We start from the raw sequence: 13,431 nt of genomic DNA on the forward strand, positions 1-13,431 counted from the left end.
TCTTTTAGACTCAAGCTTTTTGATGTCAGGACTCAAATATTATTCACCAATCACGAAGCTCTGTGCAGGTTTTCGATGTAGTGATCAATGACTGAATCGGTATTGGCGAACTATAAGAGATTGTCTCCTTAATGTTGAATGGATGCAAGTCAGTATTTTAGTTTAGTGGTTCTAGAACTTGACTTTTTAAGAAATATATGGAAAGTTAATGCAAATGCAGATATGTAGGCTCTGCTCTTGAGACTGTTTCAGTAGGGCTTCGATGAATCTTCACTTTTAAGGAGCCTAGTTTATTCTGATGCAGATAATCTGGGGACCACATTTACAAACTTATTCAGGTTTACGGTTCTTAGGAGTTTGAGACTTAGTTAACCTCAAAAGTTTAGTATCTTATTTTTTTCAATGACTTAGTTATAAAATGACTGACTAAATTCCTCTAAAAAACTTGTAAAAATGATTCGTCATGGGAAAATTAAGTAATTTTTACCAACTATTTCTATGTGACCAGCACTTGTTTTAAACATGCTTTCGACTACTCTTTTAACCAGCTTTTCATAGTTATTTTCCATTAGGATAATTTTCTATTAGGAATGTCCTCCAAATGGGAATAATGGCATTAGTGTAATAGCCTCTTTGTATTACCTGGATCACCTGGACTGGAGAAGACACCTCCTGTTCACAAAGAGGCATGCATGTCTGCTCTCTGAACCAGCAGTGCAAGATGGAAACTCTCTTGCGCAAAGTGATGTGCCAGGGCCTTCTTGGCCTCTTGTTTCGCATGCTTCTTGCTTAGCCTGCTGTGTGGATAACCTGGAGTGTCCAGCACCTGGACCTGCAGGGTTATGTCTTGCCCTCCTTGACGCATGAAGCCAAGGAGGTGACAACTGCAGCCCAGACTATAATTTTTGGTCACAGAACATGGAGCAAAGCTGCTATGAAAGTCAGTGCTTCCCAGAAGCATGTTCCCAGCAGAACTTTGTCCACTCTGAGTCATGCCAAAGAGAGCCAAGGTGATGATCATCTGTTTGGAGTCCATCATGGCTGTGGATAAACAAAGCTCAGCATAAGCAAGTAGGCTTCCTTGTTCGCGTCATGTAAAGCTTCTTACCTGGCCTGGAACATTCCAGCAGTACCGTTAATTTGCTTCCCCCTCATTCATAGTGACTAATTGTAGAGGAGTCTTTCACTAAAGGGAAGACACCCCAGTGACAGAGGGAAGATTGAAATAATATCAGTAATTTGCAGTGGAAGAGGAGAGAGATGTCAAATACAGATAAGAAAGAGAAGAGGAAGAAAGAATTGCAGGAAAATGAAAGAAAAAAAAACCAAATTACATGAAGATAATGTAAACCATATTTAGAAGGAATATGTTAACTTATCAGTGTGGTAGGTGAGTTGGTTTAGGAATGGATGCTGAGTTCCTGAGTTCAAAGTTAGCAGCAGTACCTGAACATTATTCACCCTCGGAGGAGAAGTAGGAACAGAAAAAGAACAGTGGGAGAAACAGCCCTTCCTGCATTTTAAACAACGTCCCATCTCCCGCCTCCACTCCACTTGAATACGCAAGTGGCATCTGCAAAAAATCTATTCTGACTTCCTGAATGCTTCTCTCCTATGAAATATAAATAAATAATGTTAAAGAAGGCTTCTGTTTCTATTTACTGATTTTTGTTTGTTTTTTGTTTCTTTTTTTTGTTTTTGTTTTTGTTTTACAACCAGGTAACATTCTAATGAAAATGAGAACTACTTAGTCTACAGCCATGCCACCCTGAACAAGCCTGATCCTATCTGATCTCAGAAGCTAAGCAGGGTCGAGCCTGGTTGGTACTTGGATGGGAGACCACCTAGGAAGAGTATGTGCTGTAAATGTAAAAAAAATAAAAAATAAGGGATTGTAAACTGACAAGATCCTTGCAGTCTGTGAGGTCAACCAAGGGTTGCCCCACCTAAAAATGAAAAAAAATGAAAATGAGAATTATTTATAATTTCTGTTTTGAAATAATTAATAAATCATCTCTTTGGCCTACAATGTAAAGTATTGGCTCGGGAATAAGGAAAGTAAATTCCAATATGTCGTGCAGCTCAGTTAGGAGGAAGGAGAACCCCAGGAGACTCTTCTATTTTTAACACCCCAAAATTGTAGTTGATCCTTTGTGCAGAACATAAGCTTCTTATAGCATTATGAGGTCATCGATCATTTTCATTCGATCATTAAGGCAGTGCTACTGGCCAATTTCTGAAAGTGCTCAACTACTAATTCAGAAATAAAAACATTTAATATTGCATACTTGTTACTTTTGCTTATCACTGTGCTTCTATTATATAGTTTCATGCCTGGCCTTCCTTGTCCTCTAACACACCCCCACCCCAATCTCCCCACACCCTAACATGAACACTTTGAAAGAACCTCATACCCCCATATAAAATACTCATTTCTGGAGTCCTTCAAGATCACCCCAGCTCACCTACCTCATTCAGCTGTGTTGGTTGCACCTTAGTCACTCAGATTTATTTTTACCCCTGAATCACACGAATGATTTTTTTTTTTTTGTAAATTATGAAATCCCAGTCCATATGCTGTATGTCATGAACCTTTTCTAATGTTAAAAATGCTCTTCCCACAGACTCCCCTCAAGCTTGTACAGTTATTCTTTGGTGTGAACTTTAGCTTTTTGATGTTGTACAAGTCTGAGGCTGATACTGTATGTGTCTTATTTAGTTAATCTGTTACCAGAATGCTCTACATAAATGATTAATTGTCGTTCTCTAATCAGCACTAATTTTTTTATGTCACCTGAAAGACCTGTAATTTCATTAGGTACTTCCTGAAATGTCTATTTATAGGATTCAATTCTTTGTTTTAAGACATTGCTAGATAACAATTTATCTATAAGAGAAAGTTATGCAATATTGGCAAATGTTCAACAGAAACTAGACTTTCAAAAGCAATGGTCACATTTTTTTCCATTGTAATTGATGAATACCATATCACTACTTTATGAAAGTTTCAACGAATAGATATGTAATATACATGAAATAAATATATATATATATATATATATTGACTTCACAGCAACATTTAGTTCATAAATTCATAAAGTCTCTAAGAAAACACTCTTGGCTATTTCCATACAATTGAAATTTATTATCTTAATTGATGGAATCACTAGCATGAGTATACCAACATAGGCATTTTCCATATCAATTGATGATAGCATATTTAAGGAGTACAATTAAAACAATTAAATATAACTTGAAGCCAAACAAATTTTGCGTAAAAATAGAGGTTTTATTTTGTTATTGAAAGCATGAATTTGATTTTTTTTCACTTCCTAGTATATAACACATACTTCCCAAAATACTTTCTTGTGTATAAGATGTAAACACCTTTATATGGTTATATTCTGGTTCATCTCCTCCTGTACCTCTCAAAATGTCTGTGAAGTATGTATTTCTGTATGAAGGAATCTTGGAGACATCTGGAATGCCTTATGATTTCATGGGCAGAAAGTTAAAAAGTCTTCTTCCTGTGTGGGTATGACAAGGAAAACATGAACCGGATGCTTTCATCTGACAAACACATTGACTTTTTTTTTGAATGAAGCAGAAAGAATTTCCCCCAGGTGGCAGTAGCAGCCTGTTTCCTAAGAAGTGATTTTGAACCAGAATTTATTTTCGTTTACTTCCTCAAACCATAAACTGACAGTCTTCAACTAGGCAATCTACATCAACACATTAATTGCGTAGATCTTTTGAATAAAGGCAAACTAAGCCTCCTTCCCAATTTTCCTTATGGGAGGTGGAACATGTAGAAGCTTCTTAGTTTTTAAATCCTCCATTTTGAAATCATAGTTTCTATCATTTGCTGAATGCAACAGTTGACTATTTAAAAAATAAGGTTCAGAGTTCATATGTGTGAGCAATATTCCAATGAGACTGAAAAATTTTAAAATAATTTCCAAGAGGTTTAATGGAGATTTAGATCTGAGTCCACTTAGAGGTCATATAAAAGGGTACCGTATTAATATTAGATGATTTTAAATGACTGATGTTAATTATTTTTGCGTCAAGGTGGAGAAAAAAAACAACTTGGAAAATTACCTCATTCCTTTCAGTTAGCTGAATATAATGTAGCAGAGATAAAACTGGATAACTTTAACAGCTGGCTCCAGGTTTTCTCTGAGAAAGGGGACTTTCTATACTTGAGGAAATAGTTTGATTAGCTCTTTCAGGTAGATTGGGGATCCTGAGAACATGAACACAATGCACAAAAAGTGATAGCCAAACTTCCGGGGATGAGGGGAGAGCCAAGAACAGAGTGGAGGTCAGGGTGTGTACGAGAGAGAATAGGGGAGAGGAGCCAGAGTAGGGGGGAAAGGAGGGGAGGAGGGAAAGCGGGGGAGACTCTCACTGGTCAGAATGACTAAGGGACTGTGTTAGAGCACAAATAGCTAACGTTCAATTTTAAATTCTTTGCATTTCTGGGATGTAAAGTCTGCCATGTTCACAGTTACCTTGTGTAAATGTGAATTCTTATTTTTGTTTCGTTTTTGGATGTTGTTAGCATTTTACTTTATGTTCGTTTATTTTGATGGAAATTAATGGAAAGAGCTGAGATCCACCCTAGGTTAGCACCGGACAGGGACCACAAAAGTTGGAGATTGTGGAATGACTTCTGAACTGATGTAATTCAGGAGAGGCAAGAGGTTGACCCTAGAAGGACATTTGTGTCTAGGAACTTGCAAGAATCTTTGAGAGGATGTTCAACTTTTCATAATTGTCAGGTGGCATAATAAAGTATCATAGACTGGGAGGCTTAAACAACAGAAATTAATTTTCTTAGAGTTCTAGAGGCTAGAGCTCTGAGACCAAGTGTCAGTGGGATTGGTTTCTCCTGAGGCCTTTTTCCTTGGCTTGTGAATGGTCATATTCTGCCTGTGTCTTCATATGGTTTTCCTGCTTATGTCTGTGTCTGTACTCACGACCTTGCTTTAGCTTAATTACCTCTTTAAAGGCCTTATCTCCAAATACAATCACATTCTGAGGTCCTGGGGGTTAGGACTTCAAAATATGAATTTTGGAGGGGCACATTTCAGCTTGGAACACATACATATAATATAAAAATTATATAAATCATATGTCACTATACTTAGTAAAATTTTTCTTTATACTCCATAAAATTGAGTTTTAGTATAAATAGTTCTTGACTTATAGCAATTTGATTTAAAAATGCTCTCACAGTTTTTTTTATACAAATTCCAATTTGCATTGGCTTGAACTGTAAACTCCTTGCTTGCATGTTTTCTTTCCATAAAGATGACCCTTAGAGTAATAACCAGAATCTATATTTATGATGTCTAAATGACTTTAATCTTGGCCAACACTGCTCCAAGTCAAAGGGAACACTGAAAAGCTGTTTGAAGTTGGTAGTGAGTTGATTGACTCAGTCTGAGGTGGTCTTAGAATAAGGCATCAGACCTCACCTTTCAAACAGTTTTTGAGAACACTGGTCAGTAGGTTAAACTTGCGGGACAGATGGTCTTCATTTGAATGCAATTTAAAGATTCTTGGAGCAATGAATAATGCCCAGGTCTGGGCAGGAACATAAATGGGACTAGGAGAGATTTCAGTCTAAACTTGGTTGGTTTCATATTTTAAAGACTCCACTAGTCCCGTCCCTGCATGGAAACACTTATGATGTTGTTTTCGTTTGATGTTGTGGCTGTTGGTTTTTGTTTGTTTGCTATTTTTTTCTTCCTAAGTATTTCTAATTAATTTTTTAAAATTATAAATGAAATATGTGTATTTCAAAGCATTGAAGAAGTTCAGAAAAGAACAGAGAGGAAAATAGAATCATTTTTAAATCTTTATTTCCTGGGGCTCGTGGGACAGTGACTCCTCTTGGTGACTGACACGTTAAGTACATTTCTTTTTCCAAACTATCCATTTCCTCTCCCTCTTTACTCCCCTTCTTTAATAACCACTGCAGTAATGAGAGGCACTACTAATGGGATTTTGTTTAGGATGTGAACTGTGTGGAGTCAAGCATAATTGTTGGCAATCAGGGTATGGTATTTTGCTATGTTACTGCATTCAATTTTCTAAGATTTATCTATAATTTCAGCAACTTTAAAATAGTGAGCTCGGTTTATAGTTTTCTATTTTTATCCTATATTTGTCAGGTTTTCAGATCAAGAATATGCCAACCTCTTAAAATGAATTAGGAAAATGTCTTTCTTTTATGGTGTTTTGCAATAATACCTTGAAAAATCTGAAGAATTTTTCTAGAATACATCCCTAGAAAAATCTGAAGAAACTTTCATGAAAACAGCTAGGCCTGAAAACTTCCTGGAAGTCATTCTAGTACAACTTAAAATTTTTCTATTATAGTAATTTGACTCTTCTTGTGTCAATTTTGATTTATAATTTAATCAATATGTATTTTAAATTTTTAAAAATATAATTGCCTATATTTCTGCCATTATATCCCCTTTCTTGTTCTGAGATGGCTTACATAATGGGTTTGGCTTTATATAATTAGTATGTGCGTGTGCGGGCACGTGTGTGTATGTAATTAACTTTTGTACTTTTGTAGTTGAAAGTATATTTCCATGAACATAAACGAAACTTATAATATGATGCCTCTAGGATATAATGATTCAACTTACAAAGCTAAACTTTTGGCCACCAAATCTGAGCCGTTATTTAAGAAATGAACACAGCCTTGAAAGCAAGAGAAAAATCAGTGAAGTTTTAATTTTATACCTACTAAAGGAAAATTAAATTTTGAGGAAAAATTTCAGCATAACAAAGATGCTTACTTCAGATTCTCAAAATGTGTCAAATGACCTTAAAGCTTCCAAGCCTTATTGAACAACTTATGCTATTTTATTACCCTAATTTACATCCTCTTTGATAAAAGACCTTTTTTACTCACTTTGAGAAATAAGATAGAATGTAATACAAAATGTCATCGAAGACATAATAAAATAAAAATAATTTCATATGTTAAAGATTTTATGTTTGATTTCTCTTACCAAGAAATAACATGCACTCAACCTTTGTGGATAAATATATTTTATTAGCCAGATGCACAAAAGCTAAGGGTCTCATAACGATTAATAAAGCTATAACCCCTTAGCCTCTGAGATAAGACACTAGACTGGTTTCAACTCCTTAGAGACTCTAGTTATATCATGTATATTATCTACTTGCAAACATTTCTGAGTTATAAATTCTTCTAATAATGTCCTGAGAAGTACTAGAAACTTCCTTATCATGTTATAAAGCATTACAAATGCCATGAAGAGTAGTGAGAAGACACCACATCTGATTCCTCCTACACTTGATGCCACAAAATCTTCCATTTTATGAGAAGTACTTTCTTCTTTCTTTTTTTCACAATAATTGAGTCTCAAATTAATAAAAATAGACCCTACATAATAACAACTATAACTTATCTAATGTATTTATAATCTTCTTAAGAACCTAGTTTTTCTTTTCCAAGAAAATGTAATAATTTTTTCCCCTAGCATTAGCTGGGTATGGAACCAACTTCCCAGATACTGTCACTAAAACTTGCTCATACCAAAATGTCTGAAACACTGGGACCAACAAAAGATACTACTAATTACAGAAAGGTCAAAAAATCCTCTAACTCTCTTAGTATTTTGCCATCTGATACTGAAGTTAGATAGGACGTGTATGTGTGTATGAATGTGTGTGTGTGTGTTTTGTTTGCCACTGACGGACCATAATCATCAACTAAGCTATGCAAAAGACATCATTCATGACAATAGGACAATTTTATCGGGCTCTTATCAAAGAGTGTCAGCTATATGAGTGGCGTAGTTACTAGTATTAAATTCAAGTCTTCAGTGTTTTTAGGGATAAAATATTGTACAACAAAGCTCTACTATATAGCAGCCCTTTATTTCATCTTAAAAGATAAAACAACATATGAACACTAAATGTACTTTTGTGACCTAAAACAGGAATTCAAGATTTCCAAATTCCTAACAATGCTGAGGAGTAACTGAAATACTAAGCAAAAGAGAATCAAATAAGTGCCATCCATTGTAGGTTTCTATGCATTTCTATGCAGAGTCTTAAGAATGCATTGTAGAAAGGTAGTTAGTGATACAGAAAAGGAAATGTCAGTTTTGTGTTTGTGTGCGTGTGTGCGTACATGCAACACTATATACAAGTTCAGCATACTATAATAGAAAGCTAAGACTTTTGTGGCACATGTATCAGGCATTGTTCTAGACACTTTAATATATTAACTCCCACAACCCTCTGAGGTGGGTAGTATTTTCAACGCTATTTTAAAGGACTTTCAGGCACAGAGGGGTTAAGTGATTTGCTCAAGGTCATATAGTTAGTAAATGGCAGAGCTGGGGTTACTTTTTTTTTGTCAGAGTGCAGTTGTTGGTACTCATATGCTCCACTAGTTACTGTTGGGATTCTATACTGGAGTGTAGAGGAGGGGAGAAAGGGCCACTGGAAGAAGGCAAAGGGGCGCTGGGGAGCACAATTTACCAATATATGTAAACCGATATTTCATTTTCATGCTTCTTTCCATAAAAATGTTTTAGAAAAACATTTAAAACATAAAATCAAGAAATAATGGATTTTCTAAAGGAAAAGTTAAAGTTATCCAAAGTTAGTTGAAGTTTGGCAATAATGTGCTTTGTTTCTGTTTGGGGCTTAATCTTGTAGATCTAGGCCATTTTAATCATAAAAACTCTCCCCCCAGAAAACCGGCCATGATAGAAACAATAGTAATAAAAATAGCAACTGTACTTTATGGGCAATTACTGTGAAGTGGACATGTGCTAAGTGATTTATGTGAATTTTTTCATGTAATCCTTATAACAAGTCTGTGTTGTAGACACAATTATTGTCACTTTCTCAATGTAGAAACTCAAGGCCACACAGCTTAGAAGTAGCAGAGGGAGAACTCCAACTCAGGTCTACCTGAATCCAGAGAGACATTATACTTATTTATTATACCATAAAATGAATATAAATATAAAAGAGAAGTTTTAAGGGCTCTGCACAATTCTTTTGCTCATGTTCTACTTATTTCTGGTTATACTCAATAACTTTCATAAATAACCATGTTGTTAAAATCTTATACTGATCTGGTATTGTACCTCTGTGATCATGACCCCACACAGTACATCGCATCCTGCTTGTCAGCCAAGTCTCCACAGAAATTAACAAGCACGATTTAAAAGTCAGCGGCAGAGGAGGCAAGAGAGTGGGTGGTAAATTTTAAGAATGGCTTTCAGGTGCTCACCACATGAGCTAAGTGCAAAAAAGACAAATGCTAAGGTCAATACGTTGTGTGGTCTATGAGAGATGAGATCAGTAATGTAACACTGTAGTGGTAAGTTTCGAAAAAAGAGACATATGATATTTACATAATTCCTAAAAGGTGAAATGAAATGGGTCTGGATAAGAGCCACTATCTGTGCCAAGCATGATTATATGAAATTGAAGTCATCGCTTTACAGTATTGCTATAAAATTGCTGGGCTAAAAAACAAACTGTAGGCCCACAGTATTTGGAGACACTCATTTGAAACACATTGTTGTAAGCTTAGATGTGGTGGAAAAGTTGAATTTGTTCTTCTGGCCAATTTGGGAAGGTATACAGGATATTACAAAATAGAATAAAGATCATGTTTACATAATCCAATAATAAGCTTAATTTGGCAAAAGAAATGGCAAGAAGTAGATTGCATATGTAAGTGGCAAAATATCTTTATGGCCCAAGGTGGTCCTTTGTATGACACTAATTTTTCTTTCAGTCCTGTTTTACAATACTTTTTTTTAAAAAAACGGTCTAAGCCAGATATTCTCTAAAGCAATTTCTAAATTCAGTGGTATGCACAAATTTACATTATAATCAAAAGGCAAAAAATAACATTTAGAGATGATGCTGTGCTACATAAATACACAGATGGCATCTGGTGTGACAATAAAGTATCATAAATAGTATTTCCTCTTCTATAAAATGGAATCAATAAAACCTTGTGGGGCTAGCGATATAATGCATATAAAGTGAATGGAATACTGTATGTAAAACAGTTAATGCAGTGCTTGACATATAGAAAGTATTCGTGAATATTCAATGTGTCCCAAATGGAAATGATTATATTTGCTCTAACTCAGCCCTCCTCTTGTGTTCTCTAGGTTGATGAGTAGCACTCTTCAGTAGAAACCTGGAAGTCATGAATAATTTTTCCTTCGATTTCAACCTAAACTCGTCCAACTGGTGAAGAAATATTACTGATTTTTCCTTTTAAACATCTGTCCAACACATCCATCCCTCTACTCTGGACCCCATTGTATGGTCTTTCTTTAGGCTCTTTTGACTGACTGCTTGGATATAATGATATAATTTCTGAAATGATGTCTCTGCCTTCATTTTAGACTTCCAGTTTATTCTTCATATTTCTGCTAGAAAGACCTTTCCAGAGCCAAATATAGTCATGTGTAAAAGTCTTCACAAGCTCCACATGTCTATCGGGTAAAAGTCAAATTTCTTAGTCCTACACCTTACCTCTCTTTCACCCTTACTGTGCTCCATAGCTGTTAATGCTGTAGCTAAAGCCCATTCCTTGTTTTTCCTCAATGTGGTCATGGTATTCTTCTTATACATGTCTACGCATGCCAGTATCTCTGTCTGGAATGCTCTCTTCCCCGCACTCCCACCTCACCTGAACCCTTTGTCTGGTTGGCAAATATCTGTTCATCTTTCAAGACTCACAAATATTCATGGCAAGAAGATAAACATATAAAACTATGGAATAGAATTGAGACTGCAGAAATAAATTCTTACATTTATAGTAATGTAATTTTCTATGAAGTGCCAAGACATTTTAAAGGGAGACAGAATAGTTTTATTGACAAACTGTTCTGGGACAACTGGATATCTACATTAAGAAAATGAAGGTGGACCCCTACCTCGCATCATATACAAAAATTAACTCAAAGTGGATCATAGAGTAAATTAAATAGCTAAAATTATACAAATCTTAGAAGAAAACAGAGAAGTAAATCTTTATGAATTTGGCTTAGGCATGGTTGTTTAAGATATGACAACAAAAGCCTAAGTAACAAGGAAAAGATATATAAATTGGACATCATGAAAATTAAAAACCTTTGTGCTTTAAAGAACATCATCAAGAAACTGAAAAGATAACTCACAGAATGTGAAAAAACATTTGCAACTCATAGCTAACAAGACACAACCATAATATATTAAAAAGCTCTTACAACTCAATAAAAGGACAACACAATTGAATGATGGGCAAAGGATTCGAATAAACATTTCTCCAAAGAAGATATGCAAATCACCAATAAACACATGAAAAAATGCTTGACACCATTATTCATTAGGGAAATGCAAACCAAATCCAAAATGAGATACCACTTCAAACCTACCTTGGTGGCCAAAATAAATAGAGAATAACAAGTGTTACTGAGGATGTGAAAAATTTAGACCGCTCATATATTTTTGGTGATGCAGCCACTTTGGCAATTTCTTAAAAAGTGTTCTTAAAATATATAGAATTACCATATGACTCCAAAATTCTACTTGTTGAGAGTTCAACTAAGCTACTCCATGGTACTTCTGTCTTGGTATCCATTTTGTTTGGCCAAGTGGCCCACAGGGACCTCAATCTGACACTAGTCCCCTTGTGCAAGTGCATACCCTAGATAACAGCCTGCAGAGTCACAAGTAAATGTAAGTTTCTGATATGACTTTCTTAACAGCCTTTGTGATTGTCTCTCATGCCTGTCAGGTCCTTCGCTTTGTGCATCTCTTAGATAAGACCCCTGTGAGACTTACCAAAACCCCATTCTTTTGGTTTAGATCGACCAATCTGGCCTTAGCCCAAGAGCCCCACAGCACTCCACTAATGGACCCTAATAAAGGCCTGTACCCCACATCCTCTCTCTCTCTCTGCACTCTGCCTTGATCTCTCTGTGTGGCTCCTTGAGGCATGCCACGTACTTCTTCAGAGAGCTGTGAGTAACAAACTTCTCTCTCTTAATTTTTCTTATAGTCTGTTATTGAACTGCGACTCCCCATCTAGCAACCTGTGCTCCATTTAACAAGTGTTAATTTGACAGATCCATAATACCACTCCTAGACATATACTCATGAGGAAGGAAAACATATGCCCATACAAAAACTTGTACATAGTTGTTTACAGTAACATTATTCATAATAGCCCCAAACTGTAAACAGCCTAAATGTCATCAACTAATTATTGGATAAATAAAATGTGATACATTCATACAGCAAAGTACTATTTGACAATAAAAGCACATAAAGTAGTTATACACACTACAATATGAATGAGTCTTGAAAATCTTACACTAAGTAAAAGAAACTAGTAACACAGGATCACATATTGTATGATTCTCTTTATATGAAATGTCCAAAGTAAGCAAACCCACAGAATTAGAGAGTAGGTTAGTACCTTCCAAGAGATAGGGTGAGTGGGGAAATGGGAAATGACTGCTAATGAGTATGGCATGATGAAAATATTTTAAAACTAGATAGTGGTGATGGTGGCAAAGCTCTGTAAACATACTGAAAAACATGTAATTGCACAATTTGAAAAGGTGAATTTAATGGTATATGAGTTATATCTCCATTAATCTGTTATTAATAAAAATATAAGCTTTAGGAAAAAATCATTTTTTCTTCTATTTACTTCAGTAGTCAATTCTAGTCACCTCCTCAGTAGAGCCATTCCCACCTCCCTTCCCACCCTCTCTGGAATGCCTTAATGACAACTGTGTTTTCTGTGTGCCTTCACTATGCCTGGTGAAATTTTAATTTCCTTTGGAATAGCAAAGTTATTTATACATCTGCATCTCTCTGTTTGACTTTAAGTTCTTTGAAGGTAATGTAATTATAAATTTTTTATACTCCTATTGTTGAGTGCGGGGCCTAGCACCTCATGAGGGCACTTGATAAATGTTTGCTGAATAAATGGAAATATTAAATATTAATTTTCATACTTCCTTTTCCCTTTCACCTCACTATTAATCAATCTTTTTCTTATGTCCTTGAGTATATTTAATCATTTATTATGGACCTTTATTCTGTTAAATAACTATGCTTTTTAACTTATTTTTTTTAGTATACACAATGGATATTTGCTGGTTTGCCTTTTGTGATCATCAGTGATGGTATGTACATGAGAGTGTAATGAATTTTAAAGAGCTTTGACTTTAGAATGGAAGCCCTGTACTTGAGTGCTAATTCTGCCACTTATAAGCTCTGGCCTTTGGGGCAATGCATATAACATTTTTCAAGCCTTGATCTTCTTATCTATGAAATGGGAATAATGATAAATGGTGTATATTTTATTTTGCTATATTACAGCAGTTGAATAAGTAT

The 13,431-nt window shown here is 35.3% G+C and overlaps 1 protein-coding gene and 1 pseudogene across 1 annotated transcript; one reads left to right on the forward strand and one right to left on the reverse strand.

Moving 5' to 3' along the window:
* Positions 1-558: 558 nt before the first annotated feature.
* GIMD1 (GIMAP family P-loop NTPase domain containing 1) lies at positions 559-1,139 on the reverse strand. Its single transcript, XM_039848751.1, is given in 2 exon segments — positions 559-690; positions 692-1,139. Coding segments are annotated over 2 exon segments (480 nt in total). The 5' UTR covers positions 1,040-1,139.
* A 611-nt stretch (positions 1,140-1,750) lies between these two features.
* On the forward strand, positions 1,751-1,869 carry LOC120591326 (uncharacterized; annotated as a pseudogene).
* The last annotated feature ends 11,562 nt before the right edge of the window (positions 1,870-13,431 follow it).

This window comes from Pteropus medius, unplaced genomic scaffold (genome assembly GCF_902729225.1).
Source record: "Pteropus medius unplaced genomic scaffold, Ma_sr-lr_union100, whole genome shotgun sequence".
Lineage (NCBI taxonomy): Eukaryota > Metazoa > Chordata > Mammalia > Chiroptera > Pteropodidae > Pteropus > Pteropus medius.